Consider the following 25,187-nt stretch of genomic DNA (forward strand, 5'->3'; position numbering starts at 1 on the left):
GTGATGAAGAGGGAATTTCACCAGGTGCTGCATGCATACAAATGACAACTGCTGAAATTCCCTTTTCTAGACAACTCTTAAAAGATACAGGAGCCCTGTCCAGCTTTTCATATGGTTACCCTAAATATGTTTGTTCAGATTCACATAGAAAAGTAAATGTGTCCCTTTACTGCTCAGTCTCCATGTGCAGTTGCCCTATCTGCTAAAGAAAAAGTTTTCTCCTCCCAAGGTAACTTGGTGTTCAGTCTCCTCTGTCGGCTGAAGATCCAGTAGCCCTGGGGAATTAGCTATAAAGTCCGCACAGATTCTTCCAAATTCAAAGGAGGACTACTTCCAAATAAACAACTTTCTAAACTTAGCATGTGCCACACTTTGCAGGGTTAGTGATTTTCTCCTTATAATATAAGTACACACTAAAAGGAAACTGGTGCCATCATCTCGGTATAAAAGTTGTCCAAAAGCAACATAGTTAACAATGAAATTACCACGGAAATAGAATCAGGAGCAAGTTGATATTTTTAAAGGTGTGAGTAAATGCAGTAGGTGACAGAGAAGGAGACAAATAGAAAATCCATTGTTTTAATACCAATTCTGATAAAAGGCTGAAATACTTTGTCTTTTTAAACTTACTCTCCCTGCCTCATACCCAACCAACAACCTTTTAAGTCCCAGTCTTCTTACCTCTTGACCTTAGCTGTCATTCTGCAAAATAAAACAAAACTCAGGGCAGGAGCAGGTAAGGTCTGCCTTTATTCTTTTGCTGTGATTTGAATTCTCTTCGCTTCAATGGGAAAGAATGCTGAATAAAGCAGAGAAATGATGCCCCCTCCTGATATCTGGGGCCAGGAATGGTGCCTTAGTGGCATTTTAAGAGTTGCCCAGGAGGAAGACTTCAAGCCAGGGATCATGAGTTCCTCGAGCATAGAGTGAATGGGTCAACAGTGCCAAGGCGCTGGGGCCAAGAGCCAGAATGTCAGGCCTCTATGGGGAGGGGGGGCGGAGATCTAGGAGTGGTAGCTGGGATTCCTAGGTTTTTTCCCCCTCTCTGTCCAAACCCCATCCTACCAATGACCCAACTTGAATAAACTTTGCCCTCCTTTTCACTGCCATCCCAAATTGCCACAAAATGAACAAAGCTGTGCGCCAGGCATTTGATTTTTGCAAAGAAAAGTGTTTTTTGTCATTTTGTTGTGTACACAGTATACAATGTGAGTTTTACATATTGAGAGAAAAAAACGTCTCAGACACTAATAATAAACAATAAAAATATATAGGAACATCCAATAATACAGAACACAAATCCCATATCTCAGAACAATACCCTTGAGGCGCGAACAAGATACACAGAAATACACGTCGTAAAAAAGGGGGCCTTCCGAGATCCAAATGGGGAGGGGGGGTGGAGGAGGAGAAAAGTCTTTTTTTGTCACAGGAAGCTGGGGTGTGTGTGTGTGTTCTTGACCACCTTGGAGCTGGGCCCCTCCAATTCTAGGTGCTCAGGTTTTGGCCACTCAGCCCCTCCATCCAGGGCCGACGCTTAAGCAAGGTTTCACATGGGATTGATGTTTCAAATCTGTTGTCCTGGGAGGTGTCATGACTCTGTCCCTCAAAAATTAATCCAGTATTGGGAAATACTCCCCCACCCCCACCCCATTCCCTCATTACCCGAAACCCATGTTCAACTAACCCCACTTCCACACACAGGTTCAAGCTACAATCCTTCACCTCTAAGGCCCAACAGCTATCAGTAACCGAGTTTGTAAAGGAAAGCGGTTAAGAACTAAGTCGCAAGCTTTAAAATATCCAAAAGGAAGCCAGGCAGCCCTCTTCCCCCTTAAAAACACACTCATTTGAGTGCAGCTCATGTACACCAAATTCCACCCCCCCCCCACGCACACTCACATACACACTTGCCAACCTCTATTCATCCACAATAAATAATGGAGGAGGGGACAGGACCCAGAGGGACATGGGGAGTTGTGTGTGTGTGTGTATATATATATATATAAGGGACTCTGACCTGACCTAGACACCCAGGTGGGTCCCAAGCACATTGCTGTGCTCTTCAGGGATTTGTCTAAGTCATTCTGCTAGGGCAAAGAGGCCACCCCTTCTGAGGTGGGAGTTGTTTCCCCCACCCAAAGTACCTTTTCATACCTCTCTCCTCCCCAACAACAACAACAAAACTAAAAAAGGGTCTCGGGGGATTTTCACCTGCCCTGTGGATTGGGTAGATGAAAAGGAATGAGAACTCTTTCGAGATGGTGAAAGGCCAAGCGATTGGGAACCTAGAAAGTGAAAGGCCAAGCGTTTGGGAACCCAGAACAGATAAGGAAAGCAAAGAAGCTGGGATATGCTCAGTAAAAGGGGGGGGGGGGCAAGGGTATGAAGAAAGGGGGGAACAAAACTGGAGGCTGTGGGATTGCGCTGGCGCAAAGCAGTCAATGATCAATGATGAGTAGTGTGGAGAAAAAGGGAACCATGGGAACAAGAATGAGGTAGACGTTGGCTGGGAGGTGGGAATCTGGTGCTGGAAGGCTCTACGTTCAGATATGGGATCGCTTTGGGACATCACTAGGAAGACCCGGGAGGGTGGGGGGAATGCTGAAGAGAACCGGCTAACAGGTTGGTGTACTTGCGTGTGTGAGGCCACTAGGAAGTTTCAGAAAAGAAAAACACGAGGTTCAGCGTGGCTGAATGCGGGGTGGGATGGGGCAGATGGACACCTGTGAGTTGTGAGTTGAAGGGCGGGAAACCGGGGCTAGGACCTAATCCTCTATCTAAACAGAGTTTATTTTAGCATTTCTGCTCAAGGTTAGAGAGGGATCTTTGCTTAGGAGGCTGGGGTAGGGGTGAGGGACACAGAATCTCCCCTCCCCCTCAATAACAACAACAACAATGATAAAAAAATTAACGACCTCCTAATTAAAGTTTCAGTCCAAACCAAAGAACATCACAGCTACAGGTGAGAGGAGAGAGAGAAACTCCTGCGCATTGTTAAGTTCAAGTTAGTCAAATACAATATGATACATAGACTTTTTTTATCCTATACAGTATATACAGCTGGGAGGGGGGGGGGAGCAGAAACCTGCCTTGTCAAACACCACAACCAGGGGGGGCGGGAATAAAAATAATTACCCCTCCCTCAAAGGAGCTCAGATCTAACAGACACAGAGGGATGTATCTACAGCCCTCTCCTGCACCCCTCTCATGATTCATGTGGGGCCAGTTGAGAAGTCTAGAAAAAAGGGGAAGGGTTTTTTAGGAAGTCTTGGTACAGGCAGGCTGCTCTGGATTTCACTAGGCTCCCCCTCACCTGTTACTGTTATCTAGTCAGAAGGGATACTGGGAAAGGTGGGGAGATGTTCCCCAAGTCCAAAAGAGCTAGAATCCCAAACTCAATGGCCAAAAAAATGAAAGAAAGTGGCTCGCAGCAGATCCAGCAGCAGCAATTGCCCCACAAAAAGACAAGTGGGGGGAAAAGGATGCCCCAGGGAGAGCACGCTCTGTAACAAGTTATGGTTGGGAAGAAGGAGGAACTTGGCAATAAATATTCCTGTTGGGAGCAAGAACAGGCGTGACCGCTGTCCGTGCGTGGGTGGGTGTGGCCCCCTCACTCCAAACGAAAGAGTTATTTGGCAGGGATGGGACCAGAGATGTTTGTGGGCAGGGAGGGGACGTGGGCTCATATTGCCTGATCGGACTGTGGATGATAGGAGCTGGACATTGTAGAAAGGGTAGTCAATGCACCATTCCCCACACTCAATTCTCAACTCTCCCTAAGGAGAAGTAAAGGTTCTCAACGGAAGAGGTGCAGGATAGAACCCAGGAACCCGGATCCTTCTGTTTACACCGTTCTCACTGCTACCAACCCACCCATCCCTGGGAGAAACCTAGGGGCCCTGGATCCCAGCTCTAAACCACACACCGCCACGCCTCTGACCTTCCTATGGGTTCTCCTACTCTCGCCCCTGCCAGAGCAGGGGGCAAGGCTGCTCAATTAGACATTTATACATTTATATATAAATAATATTTCTCTGTACAGCCAGGGCAAAAGGGAAAGGGGTTGTCCAACCATCCAATATTTTGATGCGAACCCTCCTCAACATGTCTTCTTTGCCATCACAAACCTCCCGCGCTCCACCACCAAAATAGGAGGCCCATCCCAGGTCCTGTTTTTAAAAAATAAAAATAAAAAAAGAGAGAAAGAAACCCGAAAAGGGAGGGGGTGGTGAGCTGAGTCTGAACTCGTTGCCTGTAATGGTACCCCTCGACCTTCCTCTCCCCACTTCCTGCTCTGGCTCTGCAGAGGGGCGGGCGTTAGGGCAGCCCCTCCCGGGGCGTGGCTCTGGCAGCTGCGTCATGCACACTTGCTCTGTGCCTGAGTCAGCAACTCGCTGAAGGAGTCAAAGAGTTTCTCCAGCCACGGCTGGTTGCGCATGCACTGCTGCACCACCTCCTCCTGGCCCAGGTCCTCGTCTTGACCCTCGATCGCCGTCGTCTGGAGGAGAGAGAGGCAGAAGGAACAAAAGGTGAAGCCCCGGAGCCGGGCGAGCGTGGGAGGATTTCGAGAGAGTGCCAGAGATGAGCGAGGCTTAGGTAGGCCCGGGGCAAACGTAAATAAATAAATACAAATCTAGCCCAAATTCTGCAATTGGGGGACCACAATGGAAGTTGAGCAAGTGGGTGCAGTTTCTCCTCCCGCCCCATAAATTTCTTCTAGTTTTGTTAGATGTGGGGAAGGACCACCAAAGGCAGATCCTCTAGCCCAGGGGTTGGCACTCTCCAGAGGTTTTGGACTAGAGCTCCCAGAAGCGGTAGCCAGCATGAGCAATGGTCAGGGATTATGGGAGTTGTAGTCCAAAACATCTGGAGGCTGCCTACTCCTGCTGTAACTATTAGAAGTCCTCTCCTGCTCCTTCTCTGCTTTTTAAAATTCTACTAGGCACAAAGTCCAAAGTCTATCTTTGCAACTACGTGGATAGAAACTATGAAATTTAAAGCTGAGATTTTTCATGAAGGTGAACTCTTAATCCAAAACTCTGGGCCTTTTCTATGCTCAGCACAAACCACAGCATCTACACAAACCCCTTTAGGCCTGCGTGAGGCCAAAGTGAGAGGAGAAGCAAATTCTTCACTTAAGAAAGTTCTGACGCCTCTTCGCTCAGTATCATCCAACTGTTAGTCAGCTCTATGATGACAACAGTATATTTTGCATCACTAGTGCTGATATCTCAATAATGTTTCCTTTGGGGAGATGCAATCGTTAGGTTTTGCTGGTGCTCCAAATCTGACTGAATGCCACACTGGGAATCTTGGCAGGGTGCTCCGACCAGGCTGGATGAACAAGCTGCATGGTCAGGATCCAGAATTGCTTTGGAACACCGTCTCTGGGATGCTCATTCCCTACAAGATGCAAACCGTGGTTTGCAGTCCATAGAGATGCACTATCATGATGGTTTGTGGTTTGCAGTCCATAGAGATGCACTATCATGATGGTTTGTGGTTTGCAGTCCATAGAGATGCACTATCATGATGGTTTGGGGACATCCTTTTTCAAAAGGAACAAGAGTGTCATCCTCTTAGTTAGCCGTTCTTTACAAAGGGCTGCAGTCTCCCCAGAGAATGGCGTGTCAATGCATGGCTGCTTGACCCTTCAGAATAACTTGGCATAGAAGTCAGGTTTCCATGGCACCAAATATGTTTAGTGGGCAGATGGGAAACTCTTTCTGTCAAGAGAGACCAAGTCATGCCATGTGGATTCCACCTGAGACTTTCCCACTCCTTACCTCTATTTTATAAGTGTGTGTGTGTGTGTGTGTGTGTAAGAGAGTGAGATAGTGAATGAGTGTTTGAGAAAGCAAGCACACATGGACTTTGTGTCGGAGTGGTGATGGTACCCTTGCAAAAGGGGGTTCTCAGGAAAAGCTGCAAAATGGTAGGCTCAGCGTCTCACTTACCTCATCCTTACAACGCAGAAAGGTGTGGTACTTGTAGTGGTGAAGGGAATGGTATAGAGTGTAGAAAAAAGACTTCTCCACTTCCACACTGAATTCCTGTCAGCAAATAAGGGGAAACCGATGAGGGGGAGAAATCACAGCTCAGTGTTTTCCCCTGCTCTGATCTCCTCATCACTTCCACAACTCCAGTAGCATCTTAGGATCACATTGTTTTCTCCTTAGATAATTCACAATCATCAAGAGGTCTAGAACTCTCCGCCTGCTCTTGCCCATTACAAACTGCTCCTTACTGGGCTGCCCCTCTGGCTACATCTTCCCCTTCTGCCCCTTAAATAACTCTCTCCTCCCCATTACCACAGAAACATCTTCACCTCAGTGCCTGGAACTTTGGGATCCACTTGAAGGTTACCTTTAAGGGCTTCAATGTTCTCCCCCGCTCTGTCCCATGACAGAGACCTAATCTACCCATGTTAGAGAATGAGGTGGCGGGAAAGTAAGAGAGTGAGTCGAATGAGGTGGGAATGAAGTCGCAGAGTTATGCAATGGTACCAGTTCAGAGTGCAGTGCGGAGATGCTATTTTTTTTTAACATGCCCCCTATATTTAAAAAACATTTCCCTACAAGTAAAAAACAAAAAACAAAACCTAGCATGTAGGCCAGGGGTGGATAACTTGTGGCCCTCCAAATGTTTTCACCTACAACTCCCATCATCCCTAGGGTGACCATATGAAAAGGAGGACAGGGCTCTTGCATCTTTAACAGTTGCATAGAAAAGGGAATTTCAGCAGGTGCCATTTGTATGCATGCAGCACCTTGTGAAATTCCCCCTTCATCACAACAGTTAAAGGTGCAGGAGCTATACTAGGGTGACCAGATTTAAGAGAGCAGGGCACCTGCAGCTTTAACTGGTGTGATGAAGAGGAAATTTCACCAGGTTCTCCATATACACAAATGACACCTGCTGAAATTCCCTTTTCAATACAACTGTTAAAGATACAGGAGCCCTGTCCTCTTTTTCATATGGTCACCCTAATCTTCCCTCATCTCTGGCTAGGGCTGATGAGAGTTGTCAGCCAAAACATCTGGAGCACAGCAAGTTGCCCAACCCAGATGTAAACAGTGGGGTGGACTAGAACCTCTCTCTCTCTCTGAGATGCTATCATATTTTTTTACTTGCAGGGATTTTTAATGAAGGTGAGCATTCAACAACATGATTCCCACTTGCAATCTGAAGTGTACAGTCCATCCTACCATGCCATTCTTTTCCACATATCTCCCAGGCCAACCTTTCCTCACTCACCTTCTTTTATTCCCTCCATAGAACAGTTTTCCTCAACCTGGTGCCCTCCAGATGTTTTGGACCACAACTCCCAGGATTACAACCACTGGCTATGCTTACTGGAGCTGATGGGAGTTGAAGTCCAAAACATCGGGAGGGCACCAGGTTAGGGAAGGCTTTCATAGAACACCTTCTGCTACCAGGCCCTTCCTATTTATGATTTATTTATTACATTTTTATACTGCCCAATAGTCGAAGCTCTCTGGGCGGTTCACAAAAATTGAAACCATGAAGAGCATAAAAACAACCAACAGTTTAAAAACACGAGTACAAAATACAATATGAAAAGCACTATAAAAAGCTGATAGTTTCTCCTGCCATGGAACAGTTTTCTTGTATCTACCAGCACCAGACTTTCACTCCGAAACATCTCATTTCATGAAGCCTGGTCTGAACTACTTAACCCTCTCTTATCCCCAAATCATTCCTATTCTTTTATCAGAAGTTCACATCTTTCTCTTCCTTTGTCTATCTTTCTTAAGCCCGTGTGCCTTCCAGGCAAGGATCAAGTTATTTTCTCAAGTGCTAAATAAATGACTGTTAAGTAGCAGGAAGCAATAGCAGCAGCAAGAAAATCCAACAGGCATTCTTCTTGCCAAAACCCAGAGATAGAATGGCGAAGAAGAGAGTCACATTCCAGTTTGTAATTGTTTTCAAGACAGGAAGTGTCGAAATCTGAACATGTGTAAGAGGATTTGTTCCCTTAAGGATATTTTAATTTCTCAAAGTTGGAAACGTGAGGTTTTTCCTGAATGTTACTTTTCTTAAAGTTGCAGGGTTGTTGTTGTTTTTTAAAAATTGTTTTATGAATCTCTTTCCAAAATAAAATGGTTTATCATTTTTTAATACGCATGGGGTTCCTGAAAAAATAAATAAATAAATCTAAAATTGGGTATTTGAAGAATTCCTGTTCCTAATCTGTCAAATAGATTGCAGGGGGGAAAACAATTCCTAAGATTTTTAGGATGTGAAATTGTCACACACAGCCCACAAACAAAAGAGACAGCTGCTGACATTTAAATTCTTTTTATGTATTTATGGCTGTTGTTATTATTAAGAATGTATGTCCTGCACTTAAGAAAATGTCCAATCACTCTTACCTTTATCCAATCCCCAGTTATCTTTCACTGAAAACTCTTTTAATTCCTACTTTGAAATGTCAGATATTATGCGCATACATGCGCAATGCGCACACACACTCACCAAAGCAAAACCTTTTGAACGTATAATTCTGTGGCATGTTCAGCAGCTCAGAGAATTAAAAAGGTAATGGTTATGTGGTACAATCCAACAAATTAGTTTGAAATTTATTCAGGCAAAGCTACACCTAGGCTACAAACTGATGGGATTAATGTATTTTATGGCTTTCCTTAAAGGTTCTCAAGAAAGGAGAGGGCCATAGCTCAGAGGGAGACCAATGCAGAAGGCCGAGTTCAATCTCCGGGCTCTTCTAATGGCAAGAAAACACTCCTGTCTGAGAGCCTGGGAAACCATTGGCAGTCAGTCCAGACCAGGGTGTGGGCAACTTGTGACCCTCCAGATACATCAGCCCTAGACAGCATAACCAATGGTGAGGGATCATGGGAGTTGTAGGCCAAAACATCTGAAGGACCACAGGTTGCCAACCTCTGCTGTAGAGAATAGTAAGGTGGATGGACCCATGGACTGACAGAATAAGGCAGCTTCATATGTTCATTAACCTAGACAGCTCAAGAAGCAAGACTTTAATTGTGTCATTCTCACATGAGGTGGTTCCTGAAATTTGAAGAGCAAATCAAGGCCCAGAGCCTTCACGTGTGCCTTGTGGCTCAAAGTTGGGTCAGAGAGATTCCCAAGGGCAGTCTTCATCCAGGACAGGGAGGGCCTGGGCCACTCTTCTCATCAAAACATAAAACAGGGTGTGGATCCTATTACTTCGTTGCTCCAGAAAAGGAGTGGCATGGATAGGATGGGTGCCGTACTCTGACATTTTATCTCAAGAAGTCCAAAGCCAGACAGAACCCTTACTAGCAGAGGAAAGGAGCTTCTCACAACCTGGAGGCCAAAGATGTGCATGTAGATAGCTTATAAATCCAACAAGGAGAACTGCCGATGGGAGGAGAGCGATCGCATTGCTGAGCCATGCTCCACTAGAGAAAATAACTACATGTCTGTAGTGTGGACAGTGGCGCAGCTCGGGTTGGGCCTCGACCTTGAAGTCTAGGGCCCTGCAGTCCGGGGAAACCCCCAAATGTCCACCCACAGAGCAACAGATGATGGGGGCAGCAGCAAGCATGTCAGCATCTGGGGTGGCAAACTCCAAGTTATTCGTGTAGTCATGATGGTGCTATGGTTTCATTGACCTGGTTCAGATGACACACTAGCCATGAGGGTTAAGCATTTTGAGCTAAGCATTATGGATTAGTGTGTCGTGTGAACCTTTCCTAACCACTCCAGAATCCACTATAAACTTCTCCTGTTGACCTTCAAAGCTTTTCACGGTCTAGCTCCTGCCTATCTCTCCTCTCTCATCTCACACTATTGCCCTGCTCGTGCTCTCCGCTCCTCTGATGCCATGCTTCTCACCTGCCCAAGGACCTCTATTTCCCTTGCTCGGCTTCGTCCTTTTTCTTCTGCTGCCCCTTACGCCTGGAACGCTCTTCCAGAACACTTGAGAACTACAAACTCAATCACAGCTTTTAAAACTTTTCTGTTCCCTATAGCTTTTAAATATTGAGTTTGTTCTGACTCTATACTGTCTAGCTTCACCCTACCCAGTGCCTGTTTACACTTCCCTGTGCCTGTTTGCATTCTCTTTCCCTCCTTATTGTTTACTACAACTTTATTAGATTGTAAGCCTATGCGGCAGGGTCTTGCTATTTACTGTGTAATCTGTACAGCACCATGTACATTGATGGTGCTATATAAATAAATAAATAAATAAATAAATAAATAATAATAACCACAGTTTAAACACGCTCACTAACCATTTGCTGCCAAAGAGCTAGTAGCCTAACATGGTTTAGCGTGTCGTCTGAACAGGCCCACTGTGTTTAAAGTGTGAAACTGCACAGTTCACAGTGTTTATTTATTTCAGAAGGGCTGGCAAACATTTGTTGCTGTTTTGTTCTAACAGATCAGGCATGTTGAAGCGCTTGTGAAGCAGCGAGTGCTTTTTGCGGGGACTAGAAAAAAACTGTTTATCTGTGGATTCAACGAATAAGAAAACTTTAAGATAATAGAAAGAGGGGAACTAATTATAGAATAAGGGAAAATACTGTTACATATTTTTACTGTGGAGAAAATCGGAAGTCCATTTTAATTTTGTATGTTTGTTTGTTTGTAGTGTCCGCTTGTCCTTTTTTTTTTGGTATTTGGAAATAATAAATAAATAAAACATTCTGCAAAGTGAAGCAGGGAGTGGTGGTGGGGAGGAGAGAAATCTTAATTGTGTGATTCACATGCTTTAGAGCAGCCTTCCTCAACCTGGGGCGCTCCAGATGTGTTGGACTACAACTCCCAGAATGCCCCAGCCAGCTGGCTGGGGCATTCTGGGAGATGCAGTCCAACACATCTGGAGCGCCCCAGGTTGAGGAAGGCTGCTTTAGAGAAATAGCTCTCTTACTGCCCCCGCAATAAGACCATTAAATCCAGAGCCTAAAGTAACTGAGCCGCACCACTGAGTGTGGACTTCACTCTACACAACTTTATATTCTGCTATAGAACTGACCCACTTGTCTCAGGGAAGGCCTTCCCTTTGGGAGGACGGTCGGGCATTACAAAAAGTTCTGAAATCGGCTGAGCTGGCATATGGCAGAGTGAGCCATGGCAAGGAATGGAACTGCTAAGCAGGCATCCTTTGTCTAACTGTCCCTCCTTAACTAAAAGATGTAGGGAAGTTGACACGCTCAACTTCTTGTTATGTTCAGCGATGGGAAAAGAAGCTACTCTGCTCTGTTCAAACGGGAGATCTTCTCCCCCTCTCAATTTCAGTGAGGCCTCCTGGGATTGACCTTCCTTACTGACTTTCTGGTTTCTCTCTTTGTCTGTCTCATAACCCGTTGCATAGTTTTTGGGAGTTTTGTGGCCCTGCCTCCCGATACAGGAAGGAGGAATGACGGTTGCCAGATTGCCCTCCCAGCACTGGACAACTACATTTTTGCAAGTGTGCTGCCAATTCTCTATTAGAGGTCCCTAGCTATCCCCTAACTAACGGAACTACTATTCCCAGGATCCAAAGGGGGAGGCCACGGCACAGTTTTAAATAGTGTCAGTCCTCCCTTCACTTGGATGAATATGTGAGCTGAAATGCTTGTTGGGAATTTTAAATACGATTACCAACAGAGGCCCGCGAAAAACTGCATGGCAATTTCTCCCCAAGTGCCAAAAGGAGGTGTGCATGTAGGAGAGAGAATATCCTTGGTGAATCCAGGGTCCCCCTCTGAATCTGCATTAACAGATTAGGGCAATGAAACAGATACATAGAAGAAGGCCAGTGTGGTGTAGTGGCTAAGGTGTTGGACTGGAAGTCGGGAGATCCGGGTTCTAATCCCCACTCGGCCATGGAAACTCACTGGGTGACTTTGGGCCAGGCACAGACTCTCAGCCCAACCTACCTCACAGGGTTGTTGTTGTGAGGATAACATGGAGAGGAGGATTATATACACCGCCTTGGGTTCCTTGGAGGAAAAAAGGCGGGATATAAATGTAATAAATAAAAATAAATTTGCCAGGGAGGAGAGAAAGGGCCCCCAGAGCAAGCTGGGGTATCAATGGTGGAGGGATGCCTCTTTATCGATCAATTAGTGAATTTGCAGCTGTCACAACATCCTGTGGCAATGAACAGAGGTGGCTTTTTGAGAAGGATTATGAAAGTTCATGGAGAATAGATCTGGAACCTTCAGAAACAATTTACATCTGATTACTAGATGGAAGGGTAGGGAATGGAGGTTTAGCTTCCTTATATCCTGCTTGAGAATTTCCCAGGGCCTTTGAGCAAGACCAATCAGTTTTAAGCTGTTCTCCTGTCTGGCCTAAAAATTAACACAAAGGTCACTCCGCCACCTACTTAAGAGATGGTCAAGCACTGAGATTCCAAACCCCATTGGCACAGATCTGCCAGGAGAGAGACCAACTGTTGTATTCCCTTCCCTTCAAACTAGTAATCAGATGTACACTGTTTCTGCTGTATTCTGTCCTGCCACCCCCAAAGGTGCCATCCGGTGCTGGAGCATCTCCTATACTTGCACACAGCACATGTACATCTTTCATTTCCCCACATGCTGTTTTGAGAGAGTCCTATATTACCCATTAAAATTTCCACTAGATAGCTTAAAATCACTCCACTGGCTGCCAATTAGTTTCCAGGCAAAGTATAAAGTGTTGGTTATTACCTTTAAAGCCCTACATGGTTTGGGTCCAGGTTACCTGCGGGATCCCCTTCTCCCGTACAATCCGCCCCACACACTCAGGTCCTCTGGGAAGGGTTTACTCCAGAGTCAGCCACAACTAGGCTGACAACTCTTACCCAGAGGACCTTTTCTTCTGCTGCCCCCAGACTGTGCAATGGCCTGCCGGAGGAGATTTATCAGCTTAATACTCTCTCTGAGTTTAAAACAGCCATAAAGACTAGTCTCTTCTAGCAGGCCTACCCAGATGAATTTTAAACCTAAGAATTTAAAGATGTTGTGATAGTTATTTTAATATTGTATTGGTTTTATGTGCTCTTTTAACCAGTTTTATGTATTATATTGTATGTAATGTTGTTCCCCGCCTCGATCCAGAGGTAGAGGAGGATAAATAAATAAATATATTATTATTAATGTACATGATGAGGTCAGGCTATTATTGGTATAGATACTACAAGGAGTTCTATTTTCTGGGAGGGGGTACTACAAACATAGTGTTTTACTGGCTTTTGTTATTTATCTCACTGTTCCTACAAAAAGAAGCAAGTTTCACCAGCAAGTCATCTTTACAAGCTCAGACAGATTAGCAGCAGTATTGCTCTGACCCCAGCAGATGAACTGTCCCTTACTCTAGTGCAGGGATGGGTAACCTGTGGCCCTACAGATGTCCCATCAGCCCCATAGAATCATAGTACAGTAGAGCTGGAAGGGGCCTATAAGAACATCGAGTCCAGCCTCCTGTTCAATGCAGGAGGAATCTATGTTAAAGCATCCCTGACAGATGGCTGTCCAGCTGCCTCTTGAAGGCCTCTAGTGTGGGAGAGGCCACAACCTCCCTAGGTCATTGGTTCCATTGTTGTACTGCTCGTACAGTCAGGAAGTTTTTTCCTGATGTCCAGCCAGAATTTGGCTTCCTGTAACTTGAGCCCATTATTCCGTGTCCTGCACTCTGGGATGATTGAGAAGAGATCCTGGCCCTCCTCTGTGTGACAACCTTTTAAGTCCTTGAAGAGTGCAATCATGTCTCCCCTCAATCTTCTCTTCTCCAGGCTAAACATGCCCAGTTCTTTCAGTCTCACCTCATAGGGCTTTGTTTTCCAGACCACTGATCATCCTCGTTGCCCTCCTCTGAACACATTCCAGCTTGTCTGCATCCTTCTTGAAGTGTGATGCCCAAAACTGGACACAATAAAGATGAGGCCTAACTAGTGCCAAATAGATGGGAACCAGTACTTCGTGTGATTTGGAAGCTATACTTCTATTAATGCAGCCCAAAATAGCATTTGCTTTTTTTTGCAGCCACATCACACTGTTGGCTTATATTCAGCTTGTGATCTTCAACAATTCCAAGATCCTTCTTGCTTGTAGTATTACTGAGCCAAGCATCCCTCATCTTGTAACTGTGCATTTGGTTTCTTTTTCCTAGGTGTAGAACTTCACATTTATCTCTATTAAATTTCATTCTGTTGTTTTCAGCCCAGCACTCCAGCCTATCAGGATCACTTTGAACTTTGTTTCTATCTTCCAAGGTATTAGCTAACCCACCCAGCCAGCATAGTCAATGGTCAGGAATGATGGGAGTTGTAGTGCAGCAATATCTGGAGGACCACACGTTCCCCATCCCTACTCTAGTGTTCAGCAGCAATGGATCAAGGTTAAGAAGCTCAAGACAAAAAGCATCAAGGAAAAGCTGGAAGGGAGTTGGCATTACAGCAGGGGTTCCCAATGTTTTTGGGTTGGTGGGCTCAACTGGAATTCTTAAAGTGTTATTGGTTCTCTCACAAAATGGCTGCCATGGTTGTTGTTGTTTTGCCTATTCAGAAAATAGCTGCCATTATGGGCATGGTGGCCAGTCCCAAAGTAACTCATTTCCCAGAAGGAAAACTGGTGAGACTGAAAGAAAAGTAACTTGCTCAAAAACGCAAGTTCCAGGCTGAGGTGTGTATGTGTGTTTTGTATTCTGAGATACAAAATAAAGAGGGTTTTGGAGGGCAGCATTCTGCTTTGGAAAAGTGTCCCGGTTAAAAAAAAATAATACAAAAAATCTTAAGAAATAAAATAAAAATCAGGAGGATTCCTGCATTGAGAGAGGTGTCTGTGGACGTCATGCTGGAGAGAGCCCAGCGTTGCAAGTGGATCCAAACACTGGCTCCTCCACTGTGTGATGGCTGGCTGAAGACTGCAGGGGGATCAGAGCCAAACGGGGTGAGCCTGGGCATCGTAGGGAGCGAGAGTGTGAGACCAAGAGCGTGGAGACCTGAGTTCAAATCCCTGCTCAGCCTCAAAGCTCTCAGCAGGTGACTGTGGACCAGTCACTCTCCTACAACTTAACCTACTTCATAAGGTTGTGAGGATAAAACAGGAGGAAAGTGGGGGGAAAACATTTATACTGCCCTGAATTCTCTGGAGGAAAAGCAAGAGAAAAACAGCAATCCATGTAGTTCAATATGTTTACTGCCCATCTTTGGCATCCTCTTGGCTCCCAACACCTACCTGCGGTTTGGATACATTCTTCTTGAGTTTGTTGAGTGTCTTGCGGTTGTAAGGTTCACCACCTGGGCGCAGTTTAACTGTGGTGTCGCACGTCTCGGCGTGGAGTTGGGGGAACGTGTGGAGTGCCTCCTGGGGTGGGGACACACACGCACACAATATTAACTGTGAGACAGCAGCTTTCTCATAACCTGTGGCTGTCAGACCAAATATATGACCTCACGTTGTTATATATCCCTAAACCCTTGATTAGACATTTAAATGAAAAAGAGGGGGTGAGAGCATTCTTAAAGGGTGGAGCAAGAAAATAGCCACTGAGCAAACTGGGAGACTCCAGAGACAATGGTTTACGGCTAGGAGGTAGCCACAGAAAAGGAGCTGATACTCTTTTAAGTAAGCAGGACTAGGACTTAAGTAAGCAGGACTCCCTTTGAAGGGAGACCAAAGCATCAATGCTAGGGTGACCATATTAAAAGGAGGACAGGGCTCCTGCATCTTTACAGTTGCATAGAAAAGGGAATTTCAGCAGGTGTCATTTGTATATATGAGAACCTGCTGAAATTCCCTCTTCATCACAACAGTTAAAGGTGCAGGAGCTATACTAGAGTGACCAGATTTAAAAGAGGGCAGGGCACCTGCAGCTTTAACTGTTGTGATGAAGAGGGAATTTCACCAGGTTCCCCATATATACAAATGACACCTGCTGAAATTTCCTTTTCAATACAACTGTTAAAGATACAGGAGCCCTGTCCACCTTTTCATATGGTCACCCTAATCATTGCTAAATGTGCCATTTAAGGGGCCTGGGTATATGGTGCCACATGGCTTCAAGCAAGAAGCCTTGAGGATCAGACACAGACTCTCTTAATCCTGGAGCTACTGGGAGGATAGAACTACAGGCAATTCAGGTAGGACACTCATACCATAGGCTAGAAGCTTCCTGAGCCTGGAAATCAGGTGATTCCTGTAAACCAATCCCATCCCATGCTACTGCTTGCTAAACAACCCCAGCACGTCTGTTGCATTCTCTAAGTTTGGGCAAGTTGGTATCCAAGGAGGCCACCTGACTTTCCTTTTGTGCCTCCATCCAGACTATCTCCTCTCCGATCTCTGCTCCTTCAGGAACTGTATACTTTTTTTTTAAAGGGGAGGAAAGAGAATGGCCTTTTATCAGCACACTGTCCAGAACACAGGAAGATGCATTATACTGAGCCAAGCCAGTATTGTCAACACTGACTGGCAGCGGCTTTCCAGGGTTTGAGGCAGGATTCTTACCTAGCCCTACCTGGAAAAACAGAATTGAACGCGAGACCTTCTGTGTGCAAAACATGCGCTCCAACACTGAACTATTTCACTCCAACCAGGATGTCTGACATTAAAAATGTAGCTGTTCATATGCCTGGATGAATGTTTATGACCTGGGTGAGCAGTAGGGCTCAAAGATCATCCCAATGTGGTAGGGTGACCATATGAAAAGGAGGGCAGGGCTCCTGTATCTTTAACAGTTGCATAGAAAAGGGAATTTCAGCAGGTGTCATTTGTATGTATACAGCAGCTGGTGAAATTTCCCCTTTGTCACAATAGTTAATGCTGCAGGAGCCCTGCCCTCTTTTGTATCTGCTCACTCTAGAGTGACTGCAGGGCTCCTGCAGGAAAAGGGAATTTCACCAGGTGCTGCATGCATACAGATGACACCTACAGAAATTCCCTTTTCTATTCAACTGTTAAAGATATAGGAGCCCTGTCCTCCTTTTCATATGGTCCACCCTAAATGTGGCACATAACCCCCCTCCTCTCCCGATAACAAGACCTGCAAACCTAAAGTAGACTCTCACCACAAACTAGCAATATAAAAAGAAGAGATAACTAAATTCTGCTCTGTATTCAGCTAGTGAGTCCTCCCTGCTCTGAGGTGAAAGTTTCACAAAATTCCTCAAGGTTGGGAAAGCAAATAGATAACTAACAAAATATACAAACCAAAATAAATAACAATAAATAAAGATAAATAACAAGGCCTGCAAACCCAAAGTAGACTCTCACCACAAACTAGCAATATAAAAAGAAGAGATAACTAAATTCTGCTCTGTATTCAGCTAGTGGGTCCTCCCTGCTCTGAGGTGAAAGTTTCACAAAATTCCTCAAGGTTGGGAAAGCAAATAGATAACTAACAAAATATACAAACCAAAATAAATAACAATAAATAAAGATAAATAACAAGGCCTGCAAACCCAAAGTAGACTCTCACCACAAACTAGCAATATAAAAAGAAGAGATAACTAAATTCTGCTCTGTATTCAGCTAGTGAGTCCTCCCTGCTCTGAGGTGAAAGTTTCACAAAATTCCTCAAGGTTGAGAGCGCAAATAGATAACTAACAAAATATATAAAGCCAAATAAATAACAATAAATAAAGATAAATAACGAGGCCTGCAAACTTAAAGTAGACTCTCACCACAAACTGGCAATATAAAAAGAAGAGATAACTAAATTCTGCTCTGTATTCAGCTAGTGGTTCCTCCCTGCTCTGAGGTGAAAGTTTCACAAAATTCCTCAAGGTTGGGAAAGCAAATAGATAACTAACAAAATATACAAACCAAAATAAATAAATAACAATAAATAAAGATAAATAACAAGGCCTGCAAACTTAAAGTAGACTCTCACCACAAATTGGCAATATAAAAAGAAGAGATAACTGCATTCTGCTCTGTATTCAGCTAGTGGTTCCTCCCTGCTCTGAGGTGAAAGTTTCACAAAATTCCTCAAGGTTGAGAGAGCAAATAGATAACTAATAAAATATACAAACCCAAATAAATAAATAACAATAAATAAAGATAAATAACGAGGCCTGCAAACTTAAAGTAGACTCTCACCACAAACTGGCAATATAAAAAGAAGAGATAACTGCATTCTGCTCTGTATTCAGCTAGTGGGTCCTCCCTGCTCTGAGGTGAAAGTTTCACAAAATTCCTCAAGGTTGAGAGCGCAAATAGATAACTAACAAAATATACAAACCCAAATAAATAAATAACAATAAATAAAGATAAATAACGAGGCCTGCAAACCCAAAGTAGACTCCCGCCACAAATTGGCAACAAAGAAAGAACTACATTCGACTCTGTACTCAGCCAGTGGGCCCTCCCTGCTCAGAAGTGAAAATTTCACAAAATTCCTTGGGGCTGAGAGAGCAGACAGTACTAGAGAGAGGGTCACACTGAGGAGCCATTTGCTGCCAAGATACACGGACAGAGGAAGTGGGACCCCAAAGGCAGCGTACAGACTAATTTTACATTCATCAAAGTCCTTCCATGTTGGAAATAGGAAGGGGTCCAAGTTCCATTTAGGCTAGGGATTAAAGAGCTGGATTCTAAAGCCAGCTTAGCCATGGACACATTTACAATCCTTTCCGCCTCCACTTTCTTTCTCTCTCTGCCTCTCTTACAGATGTTGTGAAGTTGAACAAGGAGGAAATAGCCAAGCCAAGTCTCGGTGCTAGAGCAAACCGTACGTCTAAAATAAACATCTCAATGCAGTACAATGTCTGGGGAAATAAAACGTCCCACTCTCTCCATTTCCATACCTGTAACGACGGATTAAGAGACACTCTCTTCAGCACCTTTTTCTTGTGGTCGTTCAGAATCCCGTCAATCTTTCTCATGGGCGGGAGATAAAGTTCATCTGGGGGAGGATTGTCAAAACAGATTAGAAGAATCATAAAAAGTGTCCAGGGTGAGCGAGGATGGGAAACCTGTCACTACAGTCAAGGGCATCTAGTGCTGTTCCGCACTAAGGAAAACAAGCTTTTTGTGGCATAAGCAAGGAAAAGAGGGATAAAAAGACTGAAAACGCCACATCTGCTTTTTGAAAATGCTGGAATTCCTGGACAGGACTTTCTTGCATGTGTTACGCCAGCCTTCCTTAGCCTGGCACCATTCAGACGTTTTGGACACCCATCACCGGTCTTGCTGACTGGGGCTGATGGGAGCTGCAGTCTGACACATCTGGAGGGCACCAAGTTGGAGAAGGTTGTCCTACACATTAAGGAAATGCAGTCCCTTTTAAGGAAAACGCTAATTCACTTCAAATGTGTCTAATATTTTGGCACTCAGTTCTTCCCAGAGAACCCATGATAACCATACCTCTCCCCAGCCCTCAAAAGAGCATCACACAACTGTGTTCTACAGCAGCAAGAGGTCAAAGCTGCTGCCATTATTCTGCACATCACCTCATGCAGAATTTTGTGGATTTTTATATTTCTCTTTTTAAAAAGAACAGCATGTTTCTAGCTCTTGTTATGCCAACAAGGAGCGGGATAGTTTATATTCAGGCGGTTTCTGCTTCCGGAATGTTCTGAGCAAGTGTCTCTAGGTAGCAAAAGCCTTTGAATCCCCGAAAGGCCAACAAAGACAAAGCAAAGATGAGCAGTTCAGGTCTGGTGATATGCAAAAAGAAAGAGAAAAGGGAGGGGCACATGGGGGTCTCCCAAGGGCTGACCCATGGAAGCAAAATGCCCATGGCTCATGAAGGGTTCGCCTACTGACCAATCAATGCATTGTCATACTGCTCTAACAGTCAGGAACTTTTTCCGGCTGGACATCAGGAAAAACTTCCTGACTGTTAGAGCAGTACAACAATGGAACCAATGACCTAGGGAGGTCGTGGCCTCTCCCACACTAGAGGCCTTCAAGAGGCAGCTGGACAAGCATCTGTCAGGGATGCTTTAGGGTGGATTCCTGCATTGAGCAGGGGGTTGGACTCGATGGCTTTATAGGCCCCTTCCAACTCTACTATTCTATGATTCTATGACTATGCAAGGATGCGCACCATTTGTATCCTCGAGTGCTTGGATCATGTCGGGGTCAAGGGCAGTGCTGACCAGCATTTCCACGTAGCTGCGGTACATCTCCTTCATGGCTCGCGTATTGAGAATGCGGCCCGTCGGCACACGCTCTAGATGGAAGATGGGAGCATTTTATTATTTTAGACATTTACATCCCGTCTTTCCTGTGGGGGAAAATGGTTCAAGGCAGCTCACAAAAACACAAAACACAGGAAAGGTACTAGCGAAGAAGATAAGGAAAAAAACTGGTCTTGATTAGGGCCCTCTCCAGTTATCATTCTGACCCAACCGGCAATTTCCCCCACCCTGGCTCTTCAGGCGCAAACCCTCTATGGCAGCCTTTCCTAACCTGGCTTCTTCCACATGCATTGGACTTCAACTCCCATCAGCCCCAGCCAGCATGGTCAATGGTCAGGAATGCTGGGAGTTGTCGTCCAAAACATCTGAAGGGCATCATATTAGGGAAGGCTGCTCGATGGACACAGGAAGCCCTTCGCCTACTGCCCACTCCCACCCAGTTCTTTGTCATCACCCTCCGTCTGGCTCCAGAGTCACTAGGAAGAAGATCCCACCGACTTCCCTCAGCTCTCTTCAGCTTTGGCTCTTCACCCTGAAGCAATGGCTCCCTCAGAGCTCTGACAAAATTCTCTTTTGACTCTACCAGGGGCAGTTTCCTCACCAAGACTTTCTGGGGCATCTCATGGGGACCCACCTGTACTGCTGGTACCAATGAACACAGGGTGGGGCCTCTCCCCCACTCTACTCACCCTCCTCACTCTGCTGGTCGGGGCTGGAATCGGAGTCTGAGGAGGACGCTGCCTCCTTGAGCCATTTTTTCCTCTTCTTGGGAGGTGGCTCAGCTTTCACCTTGGCTGGCTTAGGTTTGGGTTTAGACACTCCACTGGCTGGGGCAGCTTTTGCAGGCGTGGGCGCAGGGGGGTCCGTTTTCTCCACTTTGGGGGGCTTCTCTGCCTTGGCCACTTTTTCTGCCTTGGGTGGCTTTTCAGACTTCTCAGCTTTGGGGGGCTTTTCCGGCTTAGGCCCTTTCTCAGCTTTGGGAGGCTTCTCGGTTTTCTCCATTTTCTCAGCCTTCGGGGGCTTCTCGGCCTTGGGCGGCTTGTCCGGTTTCTCAGCCTTCTCTGGAACTTCCAGCTTCTCAGGTTTCTCGACTTTGGGTGTCACTGGAACCTTAGGGCCAGAGGCCTTGGGCTGGCTTTGCCTCCTGCACCAGGAGAGAGAGCTGTGAGATCCAAGAGCAGTCTGCACACGTGCCTCAGGGTCAGAAAAGCCTCAGTTGACCTGAGCGCCCAGGTTTAGTGAGGCAGGAGTGTCTGGGTGCAAGGGAGGCTGTAATGGGAAACAGTCAGTGAGAGGACAAGGGACTGGGGGGCTGAGGGGACAAGGTCATCTGAGAAACGTTTCGACAGGTTGCCGTCTAATTCATAGTTCAAGTTGGAGTCAGTGATGGGCAACAGAGGCCCAGGATGCACAGAAATGCACAGGCTAGTGAGGAGAGGAGGGTTGTTAGAACCTCGTATAGCCCAGCCTATACATCTTGCTCCCTGAAAGGTATATAATGGGGCTTTTATTGTCAGTTAAACAATAATAATAATAATAATAATAATAATAATAATAATAATACATTTCTTACCCGCCTCTCCCTCTGGATCAAGGCGGGGTACAACACAAGTCCCAGTGTCTTATTCAAACTCTTTTAGCTGTTTTAAATTATACTTAAATGTTGTAGGTTAAAGATTTCATGTAATGTTGTATTTGGGGGTTGTTATGTTTGTGAACCAACCCAGAGAGCTTTGGCTACAGCGTGGTATAGAAATGAAATGAAATGAAATGAAATACCAAGCAGGGGTAGTGAACCTGCTAGATCAGCGGTTTTCAACTGGTGGGTGGCAAACCCAAGAGCGAGTCGTGATATCAAATGGGTCATGGCAAAGGTGTTGCAGTCATGCTGGGCCATTGCAAAAGTGGGACCCGTGTTGCAGGTTAGGAGTCGGAGGTGGGCCTCAAGTCTGGACCAGTTGAAGACCACTGTGCTGGATAACCAGGTTGGTTGGGAAGTCAAAAGGCTGAGTTCTACACTTGTTTGGGTGAGGAGAGGAAAGAAAAAGACATCCTCATGTGTGAGGTGAAATCACAGAGACTGTAGAAACAGGGGTTGAGGAGTGGCAGCAGAGACGGAGGCAAAAGATATGACAGAAAGTTTCCCATTTGGGTTGTCACCGGAACAGTTTAATTCAGCCCGAATATTTGGGACGGGGGTGGTGGTGGTGGGAAACAAAAGGTGTATTTTTTGGCTGCCGTTCAGACATAATTCTGGGAAAGGGGCAATTTTAAAACTTGTCTGTGCTAGAATAAATTCACACAAGCAAGCAAGCAACAGGGGAAAGGGGTGTGTGTGTTAGTGCTTCCCCAACTAAAACGGGCCTCTCTCACACAAGTCCGCCTCCGCCTGTTCCTTTACCTGACGGTTTGCAGAGGCCGGTGCCAAGGCTTCTTGGAACAGACGCGCACGTAATCTTTCTTGTTGATGTTCTCCAAGAACTTGACATAGAGTCGTTGGTACCGGTTCTTGGCATCACCAAAATAGCCCAGATACTGAGGGGTGAAGCAAGGAAGGAACTGAGTATCAAAAAGAAGGGAGGGAGGGAGAGGGGGGGGAGAAAGAGGGTCCCTCGCACAACTTTCCCTCTTTCAGAAGTATTGGGGGGGATATGGAACTAAGAGCGCAACCCGATATTACTGAGGTCGAGCCCAGTTGCCTGCAGGGAGCACCCCATGCACAAAATTGAGAGAAGGGAGCAGGTTCACTTTATCTACAGGTAACCAATAAAAGGTCCTTCTAGATCTGGCAGAAGCATGGGTGGGGGAGGGGGGGAGGGAGAGACTATTTCTTCTGCAGCAGGAGGAGAAAGAAAAGAAGGGACCATGGGAGAGAGGGGGTAAAAGCCCGCGTTCAATCCATCATGTCACCACGTGTAAATCATGCAAGCCTGCGAGGTCTCCCCGGCTCTACACCCAGGGCTCTCCAGCCTGTGTTCACTGACAGTACAGTTTTTAAATGCTGAGCAGAAGCAAAACGCACGGGGGCCTGGTCACCGGGATGGGTCGGATAGAAGGGACACTTACATTGCTGGTAGCGCAAAACTGACGCTGCCCATCCTTGATTTCAGGAGTGAACTTCTGAAGCAGAGCTTTCTGTACTCGCCAGATTGGGGGTGGCTCCCGCCCAGTCTGAAGAGCAAGCTGTAGGAGGACAGACAAAGGGGTGCTGATCACACAGGGTTACTAGCAACAACAACACAGAAGGTCCTAGGTTCTCAGCATCTCCAGGTAGGGCCAGGAGTGAATCCTACCTGGAAACCTACCAGGTTGCTGCCAGTCAGTGTTGACAATACTGGGCTAGATAGTCTGACTCAATCTAAGGCACCTTCCTATGACCTGCCTGTCCAGGAGGAGAGTCGAAGCAGATGAGCAGTGAAGAGAATGCATTAACGATCAGTCCAGTAAGATTGAAGTTTCCCCCTTCCCCCAAAATTGCAGTTTTGTACTGACATGGCCTTCTCAGTTGTGCCCTCCCGCCCTGCCCCTCCCCCCCCCCAATTTATGGATGACACTGCACCATTATCTTGTCGGTGGCAGGCAAAAACAATCTCTTTTCTCCCAGGTGTTTTAGGGTTTCATTTGCAGGTTTTATGGCTCTCGTTATATATTTTATATTCATTCCTGCACTGTTTGTTATTTTGTATTGTATTGTATCCCCTTAACTTTTATGGTTTTATGTTGCATTTTATCCCTTCAGTTTCGTAATCTGCTCAAAGAACACCTGTTATTGGGCATATTAAAAATAAAATAAATAAAAAAGGGCATATATAGCGAAACTGATAAAAGACCAATATCCCCTGTTGAACTCCAGCCTGATAAATGATGCAGGGTCCGGCCTAAAGATGCATGAAGCAGCCACCATGCTGAATTTAAGGTGGTCCTGCTCTGGCTGGTGACTGGATAGGAGAATACTTGGGAATCCACCCATACACCACCTTGAGCTCCGTCATAGAAAAAAGGTAGAATATAAATGTAATCCAAACAAATCTCCAATATTCGAAGCAGTAAGCCTGTGTGCACCAGTTGCTGGGGAACATGGGCGGGAGGGTGCCGTTGCACCAGGTCCTGCTTGTTCATCCCTGGCTGATGGCTGGTTGGCCACTGTGTGAACAGAGTGCTGGATTAGATGGACCCTTGGTCTGATCCAGCCTGGCAGTTCTTATGTCCTTACTTTTAGGGCCAAGTTCACCAATAAATGGCCTGATACAGTTTTATGAAGACAAACACATTGCAGAGGAGCAAAGCATTTTGGGGAGCTATTTTAACTCTGGGTTGGATCCAGACTAAGCTGGTCACACTTAAGATCCCACTGAAATCAATGGGGCTCAAGTTAGTCATGACTAACTTCTCGCACTGATTTCAATTGGGACTAAGTGCAACAAACTCAGTCCAGACCCAACCCCTTGTAGTATTCATTAAGAATGGGTTGTCATTTCTGTGCAGGCAAATGTCCCATTTTCTAATTACACAACTGGTTTATATCTTGGGGGGCTCACCCTCCTTCAAGTATTCCCCCCAATTTTCTTTTCTAAAGTTTGGGTTGAAGCATCTCAAATGTTAGGAAATCCCTGAAATCGATTATTTGAGAGGTGACTTTTTTGGGTTTGGTAAAAGGAAGTGTTTCCATTTTGATAAACAAAAGCTCAAAGTCTGGGCCCAGTGAATGCAGTGGGACAGGGGGTAATCAGCCTCTTTCAGCCTGAAGGCCAGATTTCACGTTGGAGGGGGAACGGTCCAGTAGTGAGCATAGGCAAAGGCAAAAAGGGCAGGGCCCCAAATACCAAAATGTCAGGCATCCTGCAGCTTAAAGCTCTTACTGCAGCAATTATACCATAGCAATTATACCTTTCAAGAATGGGGGGGGGGGGGAGGGAGGGACAGCACAACAGCTGAGAAACCACCAGCGGCTGAGGAAATGGCGCATGGCCATCCAGGGAACCTGGTGGGACAGATTTGCTCCTCAGCCCTGAGGTTCCTGCTCTAGGAGCATCCAATGCTACAGCACTGCTTAAACATGGTGGGTGTGGATCTGAGTGGAGACCACTGGGAAGCCCCA

At 45.7% G+C, this 25,187-nt stretch overlaps 1 protein-coding gene across 1 annotated transcript in view; it reads right to left on the reverse strand.

The window, feature by feature from the left end:
• Nucleotides 1–622: 622 nt before the first annotated feature.
• Nucleotides 623–25,187, reverse strand: part of PRR12 (proline rich 12) — a 53,465-nt gene continuing 28,900 nt past the window's right edge. Inside the window, exons 7-14 of the mRNA XM_063138385.1 lie at nt 23,156–23,272; nt 22,491–22,624; nt 20,779–21,233; nt 19,996–20,121; nt 18,752–18,849; nt 15,180–15,308; nt 5,961–6,056; nt 623–4,501 (exon numbers count right to left, since the gene is read on the reverse strand). Coding sequence (XP_062994455.1) covers nt 4,361–4,501; nt 5,961–6,056; nt 15,180–15,308; nt 18,752–18,849; nt 19,996–20,121; nt 20,779–21,233; nt 22,491–22,624; nt 23,156–23,272 — 1,296 coding nt within the window. The 3' untranslated portion in view covers nt 623–4,360. The remainder of the gene's footprint in view (nt 4,502–5,960; nt 6,057–15,179; nt 15,309–18,751; nt 18,850–19,995; nt 20,122–20,778; nt 21,234–22,490; nt 22,625–23,155; nt 23,273–25,187) is intronic.

The sequence above is a fragment of the Elgaria multicarinata genome, chromosome 11, assembly GCF_023053635.1.
Source record: "Elgaria multicarinata webbii isolate HBS135686 ecotype San Diego chromosome 11, rElgMul1.1.pri, whole genome shotgun sequence".
Taxonomy (NCBI): Eukaryota; Metazoa; Chordata; class Lepidosauria; order Squamata; family Anguidae; genus Elgaria; species Elgaria multicarinata.